Consider the following 17,824-nt stretch of genomic DNA (forward strand, 5'->3'; position numbering starts at 1 on the left):
GTGAAGAGTGTGGGTAGGGAGTGTGAGTCCCCGTGAAGAGTGTGGGTAGGGAGTGTGAGTCCCCGTGAAGAGTGTGAGTAGGGAGTGTGAGTCCCCGTGAAGAGTGTGGGGTAGGGAGTGTTAGTCCCCGTGAAGAGCGTGGGTAGGGAGTGTGAGTCCCCGTGAAGAGCGTGGGTAGGGAGTGTGAGTCCCCGTGAAGAGTGTTGGGTAGGGAGTGTGAGTCCCCGTAAAGAGTGTGGGTAGGGAGTGTGAGTCCCCATGAAGAGTGTGGGGTAGGGAGTGTGAGTCCCCATGAAGAGTGTGGGTAGGGAGTGTGAGTCCCCATGAAGAGTGTGGGGTAGGGAGTGTTAGTCCCTTGGAAGAGTGTGGGATAGGGAGTGTGAGTCCCTATGAAGAGTGTGGGGTAGGGCCTGTGCATCCCCGTGAGTAGATCCCTGAGTGCACCAGTGCATGAGTTGGGGAGAGGCAAGCCTTTCTTGCAGTATCATGGACGATATGTTAGATACTCCCTCCTCCAGGGCGAGGGAGGGACCTGTTCCCCCTTCCCACCCCTGTCCTCTCAGGGCAGCTGGGGCTGAGACTGGCTTCTGAGAAACAGGTAAGAGGGAGAAGCAGTAACTTTACCTCGCTGAGACCAGGCAGACAAGCCTGAGCGAGGGACACAGGAGACACCACCAGTGATGTCAGGGGCCTCTTCTGCCCCAGAGCATGGAAGCCCCCATCTAATCATGGCAAGAAACTTCAGGCAAACCTGCACTGGCGACACCCACAGGACACCCCAGCATGATCCTCAAAACCCTTGAGTGCTGAAAGCAAAGAAAACAAGGACTGTGGCAGGCCCGTCCCGGGGAGAGGTGACAGCTAGATGCAGGTGATGTCCCATAGCCTTCAGGACGGAGCGAGAACACTGCGGACAACTGTCTGGAGTTGAGGTCGTGGTGACGTTCCACCACAGGCACCTCAGAATGTGCCAGAAATGAGACACTCGACTGAGGAAAACAGCACAGGGCTCAGGTGGGTGCTCTCTGCACTGTCTCACAGCTTCTCTGTGTATTGACAATTATTCAAAGGGAAAACACCCTTTATTTAAAAAACTCTATAAATGAAAACTGTAACAAGAATGAAATGGTCAGAGTTTGCCAAGGGTTAGGGGACAAAGATGCCGCTCTGTGGGACACTGCAGTGAAGGACACAGCACTGGACACTAGTCCAGACCCCAGAACGCTCAACACCAGGCATGCCCCCCAGTGCCGACCATGGACCCTGGAGAATCCCCCCCAGTGCCGACTGTGGACCCTGCTGCTGACCTGTCCACGTGTCCCCATCAGTCATAACAAACACTCTGGGGTGGTGTCGGCACTGAAGGGCTGTGCCGGGGACAGAGCAGGGAGGACGTGGAGGGCTCTACCTTTCACTCAATTGTGCTTTTAATCTAAAACTGCTCTAAATAAAAGTCTATTTAAAAAATATTACATGGCTTTGGGAAATTCACAATCATTTTAATCCTTTCCTGTGACCCAGAGCTGCTGAATAAAAATGACTAAACCGAGAAATTCCAAAGGCTGCTTCAGTAAATAAAGGTCAAACATAAAAACGTCAGCCTGCCTCTCCCTGCCAGGGATGTTTTTGGAAATGCTTCTCCACTACTCGGCAATAACACACCCAGCTAAAGTTCACCCGTACAGCAGAGAAGAGAAAAATAATAAAAATAAAATTCTTACTGACACTTTACTGCTATCCAAACCTGCCTGGCTGGCTTAGTGTTATTAGGGACGTATTTAAATTTCAGGATTTTTGTACTATCACCTAAGGAAAATAAAACAAAACATTACAAAATTTGGACTGGCCTTAATGACATAGATAAAATAGTCTCGATTGTCAATGCCGCTTCTGTTATAAGCAACTACAAAGCTAAATATCGAAATAGGATTTTATGCCAGAGGAAGTTCAGCCTCTTTCCCAAAGAAGGAGAAGTTCAAAGAGAGGAATGTTTATCCTAAACATTTTTTTAACAGCACCGGGAGACCTTCTATTCAGCCGAGTTTTTTTTTTCCTCCGTGAGTCTACGGAAGTGATCATTTCCAACGAGGGTCTTCTTTCTTTCAGAACTCTTTCCATGTGGCACACTAAGCAGGAAAGAGGCCGTCTATGCATTGTTTTGGATTTTTAGATCCCCAATACAATCACCAGGTAACAATCCTCCTTATTCTTACACAGAACTCACACTTCTGACAACCGTGGTATCCTGGATGTAAGAACAAGCTCAACAGGTGCAACTCTCCAGGCTGCACAAGAACCCACAAACAAGCCAGCAGGGTAAGCCAATGCGGGGAGGCGTGATTCCATGTAGGAAAACCACAGGTGACTTGAAAGCTTTATTGTCCTAGAGCAAGGGAGTACAGAGTGTAACACACGCGTCAGAGGCTCCACAACCAAAACCTCAGGGTCGCTGGATCTCACAGCCCCTAAAGAGCCAATGGCACCACGGACAGTGGCCTCCCACAGACAGCCACATGCTAAGCAGGTCTGGGTGTCACGTCCATTGTGGTGGAGACATTGGCCAGTGTCTGCAGTTTACTCTCCTGTAAGTCATTCTGCCTCCCGGAAAACATCAGCTTTCCCCCTTAACACATACAAGATACTAACCCCAGAAGCATAGGATCTAATCAACGATCTGCCCACACACCAGGCCACTCATTCGGAACAAGCACACAGCATTCCTGTGACTTCCAAGCATTTTCCTTTCTATCTCCTGGCTGGAGAGACCTCCTTTATTCGGTTGGAGATGAGGCAGATGCTGGGATGAGCTTGGGCTTGGCCTGCTGGGGCAGGGCCACCTCCGGGATCTTCTCCCCATGCTTGTACACGCTGACAGTGACGTCGATCTTCTCCCCTCCGTACTTGTTCTTAACACTCATGCTGTACTTGCCCGAGTCCTCGGAGGTCACACCTTTGATGGTCATGCTGACATACTTGGCCTGCTCCACCTTCACGGAGAAGTGGTCACTCAGCTCCATGTCCTTGTCGTTCTTGAACCAAACCACCTCAGGGTCAGGATTTCCAAACACCGTGCAGGTCAGGTTCAGGGTCTGCAGGGGAAAGGTGGGTAGGGAAAGAAAAGTGAGCAAAGGGAAAGTCGTGTTCCCCTCCTGGACGGCACACCCTGAGCCACACACGGTGACACGTGTCGTCCACTCAGTCGGCAAGACTGTCACCTATGGCGACACCGCCCAGACTCCAGGGGCTGAGGGACACCGGGTGGGAAGAGGTGCACAGCCTGCTGGGGGCACTCGTGAGAAAAATCAGTCATCTGTCCTACTCATTCTCAGTTTTAAGACACAACCTAAGTTGATTAAAGAAGTTGAAGGTAATTAAGCTCTACATTCTACAGTAGATATATTTAGCTTAGTTTGTTTCTAAATTTCCTTAATATTTAGACTTATGGATCCCTTTTACCAGCTCCTCTGGCAAATCCAGAGAATATATTGTCTGATGACTAGCAAATTGGCTACAGCAAATGCATTCTTGACTCATAGTGAAAACACGCTTTCAGCATGTGATAAAGTAAAAGGCCTGCTAATTCCTCAATTACAGCTTTATGGGGAGACACCACATTCCGCCTCAGACCTCTCCAGGCTCTCTTCAGCTGCTAAAGAAGAGGTCTATAAATTTTTGTATTTTGGCCTAATAGAGTTCTCTCCAGTATCTATGTCTCCGTGACATTGAGTTAGAATCACTGAACCAACCAGAGAAGCACCAATTAGATATCGATAATTCTACTGACAGGCAACAAATTAGAACTCCAATGAGTGGTCCTCCATTACATATTCCGAAATGACCTTGAGAATTAGAGCTGAGATTTTTTCATTCATTTTATAAAAGCTTTATAAAAGCTTCCAGGTTGGAAGCCAGGAGAGCATGGCTGCCCCCCTCCTCCTACGGTGGCACCTCTGAACAGTGGCCACAGGCCAGGTGAGCCAGGTGCTGGTGCACCCGAGGGCGTGGACACAACCACGGCCACCACCACCTCACCTACTGGGAGGTGCACCAGCCCCTCAGGAGCTCCTGGGGTCTCAGAGGCACTTTCTAGGATTCAGAATATTTGGCTATTCTGTCCTTTTACAAAACAGGGGTCAGTCATCAGAGGGACAGGCAGGAGGGGGTGGGAAGTCTGAACCCCTCCAGGCTGAGCAAGGACATAGGGCACCTCCCCAGCTCTCCCTTTCCAGGCCCCAAGATGAGGGCTGCATCACACGGTGCTGAAATGCCCGCCCATCCTGGCTCTGAACCCCACTGCGTCCTCTTACCTTTCCTTCCATTATGGTCACCACGTCAGGCAGACCACCAACCACCCTGCCACGATCTGCAAAGAAAGGGACTCAGGTAAGAAAACAACCCCCTGGGGACAGAGGAGAAGGCTGGCAGGGCTCACACTGTCCCGGAGGGGCCAGAGGAAAAGAGAGATGACCACAGGGAGGCCACCATGGGTCCTGTGGCTGAGAGCTGACCTCTGGGCAGGACTACAGCTGGGGAAGCCCCTGAGGCCCTGGCCAGGCAGGAAGGAAAGAGGGTCTGGGCCCTAAGACAGCTGATTACCCCAGGGCAACGGGGGCTGGTGGGGCCAACACTGGGAGGGTGGTGGGGCCAGGAGGGCAGGACACACCCCTGCAGGGCAGGAGCAGGCTCCAGAGGTGTCCAGTGAGAGCAAGAAGGTTTGCTGGCAATTACTTAACATGTAAAATCAGTACTCTAAAATATGGACCCTGTGCCCTCCCCCAAACAATGCATCCTCCTTATTAGAATCCATCATGTACTTACTCTTCTCTGCAAAAGCAGCGGCCCTAGAAATTAAAAGGAATGGAGAGGAGAAAATAAAAGGAGTGTTAAAAAACTGCTTCCAACAAAAATGCACCATACATTCCAGAGGTCACCACTGATGAGAGCAAAGGAAGGAAGGAAATATGTTGACTTTCTCCTAGATTCTAGAAGATTCTAGGAGATTCTAGGAGATTCTAGATTCTAGGACCTAAAAGAACACGTTCAGATCACAGGATCCAATGGGTGATGGCTGCCCATTCTGAGGTGGAAATGTCCTGAGATCAGATATTTAAACCCACAGACAAGGTTAGCATTAAAACGCGTAGGTTGAAGAGATTTATTTAGTTCACCAAATTCACCAGATTGCATTGGAAGCTTTTAGATATTTTTGAAACTATTTCTAAATTATCCAATTTGTCCCAGTACCTAATCAACAAATACTTATCAATTAACCTAGCAAGGGCCAGATGCTGTTTTCAATTTTGGATATGCTAAAACTCAAACACACATTTAACAATCCCAAATTATTCTTCAAAAAATTGTTCTGTAGGATGTGCTGCCAAGATTATAATGATTTCAGAAAGTCTACATTAAAGTCATTTAAAATAATCCTGGGTTGTTACGACTGCAGAGAGTTAATTCATAAATCCATTTCTAGGTTTGGAGAGTGCCTGCCCTTGTAATGCAGAATTGCTTAAACTGTCATCTTTATCCCAAGCACAATAGGTTCTCTGGGTCACCAAGGCGCCTACACAGATTCCCACATGTGGCCAAAATGGCATGGGGTGAACAGGACCCTTGCAGGATAAAAGGATAACCAAAGATGCAAATCTTACTTGAGTTGCTGGAATTCTGCAAATGCTTCATCAAAGGCTGTAAGGAAATATTTCAGATGTTATTAACTTCAACGTTTAGCTTTTATTTATTCACTCAGTCTACCAGGGAATCTGGTTAGTGAAAACTGACAAATAGGCAAATGGATAAACTGATTTTTCAGAAGTTGTTTTCTCAGAATGAAAGCCATAAAACCAGATTGTTTCCTAATAGATGCCGTCCCCTTTAGCGTCTAAACGGATCTCTACATATGAGATCATTCAATGCTAAAATAGTGACTCTACCTTGTCCAGACAGGTCAAGTGAGCGTTGGTGGTTGTTTTTGCCATCAAAGATCTCGAAGGTGTATTTGCCTTTATCCTTCTCCGTGGGCTCACAGATCTGCAGCCAGGCCATCTCCTCACTGCCTCCGATCCGCATGTGGTCGCTCGATGGAATCTTAGCATCCCTTTTAAAAGGTAACAGGACACATCCAAGTTAGGGTCCCTGAGCTCCTCGCACTGTGCCGATGGGCAGCATCGCAGGCATTTGGGCAGGAAGCCTTTTCTAACCGGCTGATACTGACAGCACAGCAGTGTTTTCTGGCTGTTAACAAATTGGTTAACTACATCTGTAACTCAGATCTAAAAACCTAAAACTAAATGATGCTTGATTTTCAAAGATATATTATTATGAATTATATACTTGTCACAACATAATTGACTTTAACGTACTGTATGCAGTATGGTAATTCCTCAAAAACATGAAAACAGAACTACTATATGACCTAGCAGTTGCACTTCTGAGAATAGACCCAGAAGAACTGAAAGCAGGTGCCCACGTGACTACCATCTAGATTCCACCTCTCCATTTGAAGGGAAATAGGCAGATAAAAGGGGAAATATTCAAAAGCTAGAAAATGTTTACACCTAGGCTGGAAAAGACAGTGCTGAGTAATTCTGACCTCCAGCAAGAAGAGCCCCACAAAATGGCACAGCCAAGGGGAACTTAGTGGATCTAGAACCTTTGGCTTCAGCTTCCATAATACTGAAAACCAGAACACAGGAAGGGAATTTGGAATGTCTGTGCTTTCTGAGAGGCAACTGGACAAAACTGGAGTGTCCCACCCTTGTGGGCTGTCTAAAGGCAGGAGCCCAGAGGCAAGCCAGGGCCCGTGGGACCCCACCTTGTGGAGGACCCCTCCTCTCCTCACTAAGGGGAGAAGAGCCTGGGAGGGTGTCCAAGGCACTGGGCAGGCATCTCTGCTCCTCCCCATTAATTTCAGGGTTCACAGAGCTTTTAGGGGAGCATCTGCATAGTCAAACTTTACATGTGAAATATCCTGAGTTGTATTAAAATTAAGGTGACTAGATTTTAACATTGGTAAAGCAGGACATCATTGATGGAGCGGCGGGGGGCTATTGGCTGAGCTGTTCATGGTTAAGGACCCTCTAGAGGCAGGGGGGCTACTTGTTTGTTCCAGACAGTTTAGTTCCTTCTGAGCTAATTGTCCTTGCCTAGAAACGAGGGAGGGAGCCAGTATCCTTCTGATACTGATTCTACCGGAGTGACCTTGCCCAGGAGGGGAGTAGGGAGCTTACATTAGCCTTTTCATTTCCAAATGAAGTTACATTAACCTTTTCAGCAGCCGTATATTCCCTTCCCATTCTCCCATCCTTCCCTAGCTTGTCATGCATTCTTTCCAAAAATCAGGACTTTTTTAAAACGCCACAGGACATGGGACAAATTGTCAAAAATCGGGACTGTCCCACCAAAAGCAGGACATCTGGGTCACCTTAATTAAAATATACATTCTGAGGTTAAATCACACTATTTTTTTCTCTCTATGCAGACACTGGGAAATTTTCTTTAGTTTCTGAGATACTTCTGAGACTTAAGTGGTCAATACTTTAGCAATTTGAGGTCTAGCCATGTCTAGATAATATATTAATTTCACCTTTGAGGAAGAGAACAGAATCCTTTTTCTGAGGAACATTTTTGCTGAGTCCCTCTTTGCCTGCTCTAACTCATGTTGACTGGGTTCCCAACCCTCCCTTTACAGTGGCATTTTCTACATTCCTTGATATATTTCTCAGCATTTCCAACCAAAGAACAATCGTCTTTGCTTACGCTTGCATTTCACAAGATCCTCATTGCACTCTATTGATTCAATGTCACCCATAAAAGCAAAATATTCCAGGGTCCACGCCATGAGGCTGCAGCCGCTGCACACCTATTCCCTGGCAACACAGATTTTCTGAAGTGGCTCATTTAGCCTCAAAAGGCTAAATTATATTTCAACAGATTTTTATATTATTCTCTATTTTTCCAATAGCTATCAGGTGAGAGATCATTTAATTGTCAAATAGTGAATTATAACTAGATATCATAGTTTAGCTATAGAATATGACTGTACAATATAGTTTAATATATAGTCTACATAATTATTCAATATTGTTTAATAGTCAAATATGAAACTATGATTAAGAGTTATATGCTTTTATTTCCTTTATCCATAGGAAGTATAAAAGTTATATTTTAGTTATAAAATTGCTAAAGAAATGTCTGTTATGTTGTATGATGAATTTTGTTTGGGAAAGAGAAAACAAAAATAATGCCTCTTTTCTGAATCTATGGGATTTACAACAGCAGCACCTTGCCTCCTCTTTTTGACTTTTTTTTTATTAAATCATAGCAGTGTACATCAATACTATCATGGGATACCGTGTACTGTTCCTATATACAATTTGAAATACTTTCATCCAACTGGTTAACATAGCCTTCGTGTCTTTCTCTTAGTTATTGTGTTAAAACATTTATATTCTACATTTAGAGAGATTTATATTGACTTTTTATATCTGATTGTCTGTTACTGATGAGTTGGATTCATGCTCTGGGTGCCTGTCTGTCGTCTATCAATACCCTCTCTTAGGTCCATGACAAGCCGGACGGAGGTGATTAGAATCAGGTCAGCTATTGGTCAAGTGCCCACTCTGTCATTTACTAGTCATGTGAGTGGACAAAGTGGCTTACATCTCTCTTCCTAAACCTCAGTTTCCACACCTATAAAACGTGGGCATTAATACCTAACTCCCGGGGCATTGGTGAGGCTGAATGAAATCCCGTGTGTTAAGTGTTTAACACGAGGGCCTGCTTGCTAACACTGGGTGACACTCGTGCCAGTGTGTTCAGGCAGGTGCGGGGGTGTGAGTTCAACTCTGCTCCCCCAGACCAGCACAGAGCATGCCCTCACTCTGAGCCTCCCCTAAAGACAGACACGTCTACGATGAAATATGGGAAACAAATATAGCTGTATACAACTATACAACAATATAGCTGTATACAAATATAGCTGTATACAACAGGACAACCGGCCATAAATAGCAGGGAAGCACAGAGAAAGTGTTCATTGATTCTCCTTTTCCAAGAAAAGATTTGATTCAGCTGGAAACACAAATTTACTCATAGCCTTAGAAAAATAAATCCTTATAAACAATTATATCACAAAATACTCCAGAGTTTCAGTCTTTGGGGTTCTTGTCATTGTAATCCTTTATTTTTTAAAAAAGACCCTGCCTTTAATATATGTTCCTAACAAAACCCTGATCATAGGATGTATAGTAACTCCACCTGATAGTAAATACCACACTATCAAAAATACAGAAATGTAAGACTGAAAACACAGATTTATGAAAAATCTAATATATCTTACTTTATGTTTCTAAGCTGAACATCCTAGAATAAATAAAAGCACAGGAGGTTAAAATCTGAACTGGACAAAACTTTCCAAGAATATGTATCCCTTTAGTACTTCAGTTAACTCATAAATAGATCCAGCCAAGTAAAACAATGCTTTTGAAAATAAAAAGAACTGCAGAGTTTGCCCTTTTGAAGTATTAGTTAAATGTAATACCTGAAGGCGTGCTGCAGGTGCTGTGGGGCGAGGCTCCTTGATTAAGGAACTCAGTGCAGGACAACTGGGTTGGCGCTGTTGACGCCACTGAAAATTTGGCCTGAAGCATTGGCCTCACGTTCTCAGTCGGCATTTGGAGCTGCGGCAGATGGACCCTCTCCCACCCCAGTCTACATATATCTGTGGCTGTCCTAACGGGATGGTGATCCTGACAGACTCTTGTCTCCAGGGACTCCCCAACTCAGGGGCTGTCTGGCTGGTTGTGTCAGTTGTCAGCCTGTGGTGTGGGCACAGAGCCAGCCCCCAAGGCCTGTGCAGTGACTCACAGGAGCAGTCCCAGCCATTCCACTGACCACTCCCCACCCAGGGCATGAAATCCAGGAAGACCTGCCATTTGCACAGGCTTATCTTCTCTTTCTTTTTTAATTCTAATGATTGGGTTTGATTTGGTCCTCTTTCTTTTAATCAAGTCAAGTAGGAGACCAATAGATGGGAAGCTGAGAGCCTGGTTTTGAAATATTATTTCCACCTTGGCTCTCTGCTGGCTGCGGACAAAACGTGCATAAGGAGTAGAGCCACCTTTGCAAACTCGAGACACTGGAGGAATTTGTCTCATACACTTTGGGGCATTTCTTTCAGCTTCTCCCTCTTTCAAATCCTCCACACTGCCACAAGTCCTCCTCACTGCCAGGATGGCATCCTGTGCGGAGCCAAAGGTGATCATAACTGCTTAAAATTATAATGTTCTGAAGGAACAGCAGTGCCCTGACGCCTGCCTGGGTGCTCCACGTCCCTCCCTGGGCAGCCCCGTTCAGGGCGCAGCCACCGCCCCTGGCACTGATCATACTTACTTGTGATACCAGTTCACTTTCATTTCTTCCATAAAATACTTCATGAAACACTGGAGTCTGATTCCGTCTGGCGTGCAGAGTATCTTCAGTGGAGAAGCAGACGTTCCTGAAATCACAGCATATAGTCGTGTCACACGTACCCAGGCCGGTGTGGAGCCTCCATCTGCAAACGTGCTCCCCACCTGTCTGAGTTACCGTCGGCCACAAACTCTGACACTGCATTACCACACTGTAGCCTTCATGAAACAGGCATTTTCTGTGGTAGAATTATTTGAAAAGGTCTTTGCAGAATACTGCAAGACACACACATTGTTAAAAAGGAAAACCACCTTCTGCCCCTTATCACTTTACCTTAAGAGGAGACAGAGTGGTATAAACAACAACGTAGTGTGGCAAATGCTACTTGAGTTGATCCAGATCTTATTGGATTGTATTGAAGAAAATCAGCAAGAAGAGATGGTGAGTTAACAGACATGTCCCAGCTTAGGGGTCAAGGAGATAGACAGGGCTGGTCATTCAAGGCCAGTAAAAACTGGGTCAGAGGAAAGAAGGCAGAAACTGCAGGCAATCAGATAACGTGAGGAATGGAAATACACTTCGTGCATTTGGAATACAAATTTAGGCTGATTTGATGGGTTTGATTGGGATAGAGGAGTGGTCTGCCCCAATCTATTTGGTGGGGGTGAGCAACCAGACAGGAGAAGGTTAGGAAGCTGACATCACTGTGGGAAGCTCTGCGTCTCAAGGAGTCTGTCATTAGATACGCCACATAGAGAACTTACACGAGCTTATGGTGTTTCCTGATCCAGAAAATTATATTATATCATAGCAAAGATAAAGGAGAATTATATGATTGCAAACTGTTGATAGGATGTTCTGGCAAAGAGGCTCTTTGAACAGTATCTCCTAATCTGGGTAAGCAACTTGAAATTTCAATTATGAATCTTAAAAATATTGACAGTATTCTACCTAGTAATTCTAATTCTAGAGTTTCACTCAAAGGAAATATTTCTAAACATTTAAAAAGCCTCTTCTTGCCCAAATATGTACCTCATACAGTTATTTATACTAAAAAATAGTTAATATCCCATAGACAAGGGTTTAAGCCATGGTGATATAATTCCTTGAAATATTAAGCAATTATTAGAAAAAACAGACATAAAATCTATATAAAACAAAATTATTATAAAACGTGTGGGGGAAAAATAAGATACAAACCACTTATGACTCCAACTATGTAAAGAAACATAAACTTAAATAAAAATAGTCATGATTGTGATGTTCTTTATTTTCCATTTATTCTTAAATGCACATGAAGTAAGAAAGGACATACCAAAAAAAAAAAAAAAAAGTAAGTAAAAATCCCTCCACAGAAGCTGAGCAGGGGAACCAGGAGAGCAGACAGTGGAGGGCTCTTGGCTGCAGGTGCCTGGAGGTTCAGGGGAAGGAAACACCCATCCCACCAGCCCCAGCACTGTTCACCTTCATGGACAGAGGAGGACCAAGAGGAAGAGATGGGGACTGGAGAAAATTGTAAACTGAAAACACAGGGCTGTTGAAAAGACTGAATTTGCTAGAGATTGAGACCATAATTGAAAGTCTGTGGGGAAAGGACGTAAATGATTTTTGGAGCCCCCTCCCCCCGTTTCTCCCTGCAGTTTCATGGCGTGTATTAAAAAGGAAGTGACCCTGAGCTGCCCCTGCACAGAGCCACAGAGGTCAGCACACGCGGCAGCCTCGGGCACAGAGGGACAGATGTCATGTCATCTCCAAGAAGGCCAAAGGGTGGCAAGTTCAGAGTCTTCTCTCAGACTACAACTCAAATCAATAAATGATTGAGAGCCCAGGAAGTTTCCATCAAAGCCCAGAGGACAGGCGGTAACACCCATGAGACAACAGCCCTAGAGCAAGAGCCACTCAGGAGAATTTCTCCCCCCAAATGCCAGGATCTGGCTGGCAGCGTCCCTGAACGCTGGTCCTCATCAGGCCCTGCCTGCTAAGTTGGAACACACCCCTCAGGCCCAGACGTGTCTTCACAGCTAGAAAATCAATGGGTAATTAACTTTGCCTCCCATGGAGAAGAGAGGGCTCTGGGCCTGTGTTCTAAGTAATCAGATTATGAGTGCTCAGTTCCAAAAATGAGACTGACCGGGCCAAACATTCACTTGCACGTTACGTTCCTGGTTTCTGATCTTATACCAACAACATCACTATTAAGGCAGAGTTCTGAAGGCTCCAGCCGCATCACATTTCTACTATACAGAATGTAGCCAGGCAGACATTTAATCCAGTCAAGATGCCAGCCACATCAACAGAAAATTCTGCCATTCACATTCCTATTTTGCCAACTGACTTTTTAAGTGATTTGATTAGATATTTTATAATTCTATAAATATTAAATAACAAGATATATTCCTCAAGCTTGGTCTTCTCTACAGTACACTTTAGATATTTTCATAAAATTGAATGATTACCAAGGTCAAAGAATTGTGTGGGTGACATCTCAGAAATAAACATCCTGCAATGAAGGGCTAGTTCTGAAGTATTTTAGAAAGAACACTAGACTCCGGATCTCAGGCCCCCAGTGGACTGGGGTCAGTCCACCCATTTTGCTACTAGGTAACTGAATGAACTGGAACAAATATGCAACTATTCCGTGACAAAATTTCTCACACAGAAATTTAGTGTAGGCTCTATTGAGATCCTGCAAAGATAAAGGCAACTCAGAGAATGAGAGAAAACATTTGCAAATCATGTATCCAAGAAGGGATTCATACCCAGCATATAAAGAGAACACACATAAAACTCAACAACAAAAAAATAACCTGATTAAAAGTGGGTGAAGGACTTGGGTGGACATTTCTCCAAAGAAGATGCACAAATGGGCAACCGCACATAAACAGATGCTTGACATCCCTAATCTTTACAGAAGCACACATCAAAACCAGTGAGACCTCATCTCACAGCCTTTAGGGCAGCTCCTGTCCCCAATAGACAATAACAAGTGTTGGTGAGGACATGGAGACGCCCAGACAGCTTGTGCACTGTTGGTGGGAATGCAAAATGCTGCAGGCTGAGGAGGAAACAGGGTAGCAGCTCCTCAAATTTTAAATAAAACTACTGCATGACACACATTCTACCCTGGATATATATCCAGAGGAACTGAAAGCAAAATCTTAGAGAGATATTTATATAGCCATATTCATAACAGCAGAGTCCATGATAGCTAAATCATGGGAGAAACCCCACATTTCTTCCACAGACAAACAGATCAATAAAATGTGGTGTTCGCCTGCAATGAAATATTAGCCTCAAAACAGAAGGAAATCCTGGCACACGCTGCCAAGTGGATGAGCCTTGAGGACCCCGTGCTCAGGGAAACAAGCCAATCACAAAATGACAAATACTGTATGATTCCACTTATACTACGTATGCGGTGCCCAGAGTATTAAAGTTCATAAAAAGTAAAATAAATAAAATAGTGGTTGCCAGGGGGCAGGGGAATGAGGAGAGAGGGGCTAGTGGAAACAGAGTTTCAGTCTGACAAGAAGAAGGATTTCCAGAGATGGATGGGGGTGGGTGGGAATGGGGGGGAGTGGGGGAAGCAGGGGAGTGGGGGTGGGGGGAGCAGGGGAGTGGGGGGGTGGTGCATAGTGTGAACTCATTCAACACTACTGAACTGCACACTTAAACATGGTTAAGATAGCAAAGTTTATGTTCTGTGTATTTTACCACAATTAAAAAAATAAAGAAATGAATGAGTGAAGGAATGCATAGCTCCCTAGATGCATTTTGTTGAGTACAGTTAATGCCAATGCCTAAAGCTAGACTCCTGGTTTGACTCTTCCATTCTGCTTTTTACGAGTCAAGAGTCAGGTCTGAAAGGCCCAGAAGCTGTAGAGGTGCGTGCACAGGTGCGGGGGTGCACCTGCGCCCATGCCCATAGAGGTGAGTGTGTTGCTTAGGTGTGTGTTTTTAACAGTGTGTCCATTTGCACCTGCAGAACTGTGGATCTCTAGTTTGGGTGAGAATTTGGATGTCACCTAGTCCAAGACTCTTATTATGTAGATGAGGAGGTTAAGGGTTCCAACTACATAACTGTCTTTATAAGGACATATCTGCTTTACAGCTAAGCGTATCTTTGACTCCCAGAACACAAGAAGCAAACTATCCTGTGGGCCCACAGGATGGCTGCTGCAGACAGCTTTGAGGAACCGGCATGGTCTTAGTGGGGCCTGTGAAAAGCAAGGCTGGCTTGGGGCACCATCTACGCTGCCCCCTTTTCAAGGTTTCTTTCCTGCAATAAGTGAAGAATGTCACATTCTGGCTGGCCCAGGGATTTGAGGTTATTTAGGACTTTGAGAAAAGAGGAATTCACTCAGTATTGTAGACAATCTGATGGCAAATCCTGGGCGTGGCTGATCTCAAGGCTTTCAAAGTCTAATCTGACACTCCCCGTAAAAACTCCAGCAAAGCCAGCTTGAAGGCACCTGCGTGACCACTCACTATGTCCCGTGCACTTTATGTAAATAATGGGCCAAGTATAATAAAATTGGAATTTATTTTGCAAATAAGTTGGTCCTGCTAATATTTATCTTTGATAAAGAGAGAATTAGAGAGAGAGAAAATTTATGTTTTTGAAGAAATCTGTAGTATGCCTGTTATTGGGGCCAGCCTTGGCCATTGTTTCTGAGTTTTATTATTTGCCTACAACTTGGACTAAATCTTGAATTACTTCCTGGCGACAGCATGTCTTTAAAGAAGAACCTGGGTTTAATTCTCTTCATGATGTTTTTAGTTGACTCCCCAATGGAATAGGAGTTTTTCCCTGGCATATAAATTTTCCCTTTCGTTATAATCCTTATGTGCCTTATATCTCTACTACATATCTCTCATTGTTCTACTTCTGAGAAACTAAATTTATGATACTCTAAAGACAGAGATGATTCAACAAGGAACAGCAGCTATAGATCAATGACTCCAGCAAGGCAAACCAGAAATGAGCTTATCCACCGACACTTTGACTCCCAAATTTTGATCATCTTTGCTTTCAAGAAGAAAGATTTTTGATCAAAAGGAGGAAATGAGAAAAGAAAAGTACATTTATTTGAGGAATGTGCACCCTTTCAAACTATCAGCCCAGAGAGATATTAAAATGAGACTCAATTCCATCTACTGCCTCTGAGAGCAACACAGTCACCTCTCAAAGCTGCTGCTGTTGACACAAGTAGCTACAAATTCACCTAAGAACTCCTAGCCCTATAGCTTAACCCTATGTAGCCAATAGCAAATCAAAGTTATTTCTCTAAGCCCTGGAGAATTCCTGACAAACAACTTTGTATTAGCCGTCTTATCCTTCTTTTCTATTTCACCCATAACCACTGCTAACAGGAGTGTATACTCAGGGCTCCCAGGATTCAGTCCTTAATCTTGCCCCAAATAAACACTCTTGTATTAATCTTGCTTGGACATCTTCCTTTCGGGTCAACAAGTGAACCTGGAGGACAATGTGTTAAGTGAAATAAGCCACATACAGAAAGACATATACTGGTATGTGGGATCTAAATAGTCAGACTCCGAGACAGTGAGTAGAAGGGTGGCCACCAGGGGCTGCGGGGGAGTTGGTCAAAGTTGCAACGTCTCCTTGGAAGAGAAAGTTGTAGATCCATTGCACTGCATGGTGACCACAGATAATACTACTGTGTTATATATTTCAAAATTGCTAAAAGAATAGATTTTTGAAGTTCTCACCAGAAAAGAAGAAAAAAATAATAAGTATGTGAGGTGATGGATATGTTCATTAACTTTTTACAGTGTTCTTACAGATCAAAACATCACCTCGTACCTTGTAAATATACCCAATTATTTTAAAATTTTATCTATTAAAAAATAATTACAATTTTTTTCAAAAACTGAGTGAAGTCACTTTTTGGAGGGCTTAATGTAGCTGGCTTATCCGTGAAGTAATAATTGTCCCATTAATAACCACCAAGAGCAAAACTCATGTGAAATGTGCCACTTCAAGCCAAAAGCAGAAAGGAATAAAGTCTTCCTTACAGAGATGTTTGGAGAAAGCAATGAAGGTAAACGTGGAGTGCTGTTCACAACGGAGCCGAAACACTGTGTGACACAGGGCTGGGTGGGGAGAAAGCTCACCCCGGGGCAGGTCCTGGGTCCTGCCACTGCACACCCACAGTTAAGCCACCTGACTGCTCAGGGCTTAGCTACCTGCTCTGATAGTGTATTATAAACTACAGAGCCCCTGGTAATTAAAATTACAGAATTGTTAGTATAAAGCACTATGCAACTATAAGCTATTATTATTGATTTAATAACTAATATCTTTGTCCTCGCAGTTTCCATGGAAGGGGAAATGGGGAGGGAGAATTTATTTGCAAAGCTCACATGTGGTTTAATGTACATGACCCCAAGGGAGAGGCTTAAAAGCTCATCATGGCTGTTCAACATTGATAATTGCAATTACACACAAAGCGAGCATCCGAATTAACCTAAGGCAACCCAGAAGAAGCCACTGAACGGGGTCCACGCTGGGTTTCTCAAAGTAAAACACAGACTCTGGACATGACACTGAAAAGCCCTTTAAGGAAAGGTGTCGCCCAGCTGCAGGCGACTGCCCTGCCTCGCACTCCAGGGCCGGCCACAGGATATGCACTGGCCCCTGAGCATCCTCTCAGGAAACAGGGGCTGAAGGGCAAACGACTTGAAAACTCGAAGGCATTTACTTACCACAGACTCGACTCATGGCCAAAATCATATCCTCATACACTGAAAAAGAGAAAGGAGAGAGCTGCCATTACAATGTATAATTTTAACAGAAAGCAGTATTTTCAACATTTAATTAAATTGATACAGGAAATTGTGATGTTCATTTGAAAAATGGATTCTTAAAATATCGATATTTATCCATAAAAGGCTTATGTGAGCAATAAATTCTTCTAACCTGTTCACATTTTAAACAAGGACCAAGAACATTTCACTCAACATAAATCCAACTATACATTTAATTGAATCACTTCAACAGCGTTTCAATCATTTTAACTACATTAGTGATGGGATGAAACTTGGCTTCGGATGATGGACTGAAAGGACATTTCATAGAAGCCTGAAATGATATCATACATCTGTTTTCTAAAACATGTGAATGGGGTTTAAACACAACTAAAGAACAAATACATTTTGCTCTATGGTATTACAACTAAAGAAAGAATTTGTGCGGCAGCTGAGGGTACAGGGAATGGTCCCATCAGCTGAGGGTACAGGGAAGATGCCCCATTAGCTGAGGGTACAGGTGAATGGTCCCATCAGCTGAGGGTACAGGTGAATGGTCCCATCAGCTGAGGGTACATGGAAGGTGTCCCATTAGCTGAGGGTACAGGGAAGGTGTCCCATCAGCTGAGGGTACAGGGAA

At 44.2% G+C, this 17,824-nt stretch overlaps 1 protein-coding gene across 1 annotated transcript in view; it reads right to left on the bottom strand.

The window, feature by feature from the left end:
* Nucleotides 1-2,771: 2,771 nt before the first annotated feature.
* Nucleotides 2,772-17,824, bottom strand: part of MYOM2 (myomesin 2) — a 71,878-nt gene continuing 56,825 nt past the window's right edge. The window contains exons 31-37 of the mRNA XM_023517570.1: nt 17,143-17,181; nt 10,396-10,501; nt 5,937-6,100; nt 5,655-5,691; nt 4,819-4,841; nt 4,308-4,363; nt 2,772-3,089 (exon numbers count right to left, since the gene is read on the bottom strand). Coding sequence (XP_023373338.1) covers nt 2,772-3,089; nt 4,308-4,363; nt 4,819-4,841; nt 5,655-5,691; nt 5,937-6,100; nt 10,396-10,501; nt 17,143-17,181 — 743 coding nt within the window. The remainder of the gene's footprint in view (nt 3,090-4,307; nt 4,364-4,818; nt 4,842-5,654; nt 5,692-5,936; nt 6,101-10,395; nt 10,502-17,142; nt 17,182-17,824) is intronic.

Source organism: Otolemur garnettii, unplaced genomic scaffold (assembly GCF_000181295.1).
Source record: "Otolemur garnettii isolate 467f Iridium unplaced genomic scaffold, OtoGar3 scaffold00114, whole genome shotgun sequence".
Classification (NCBI taxonomy): Eukaryota; Metazoa; Chordata; class Mammalia; order Primates; family Galagidae; genus Otolemur; species Otolemur garnettii.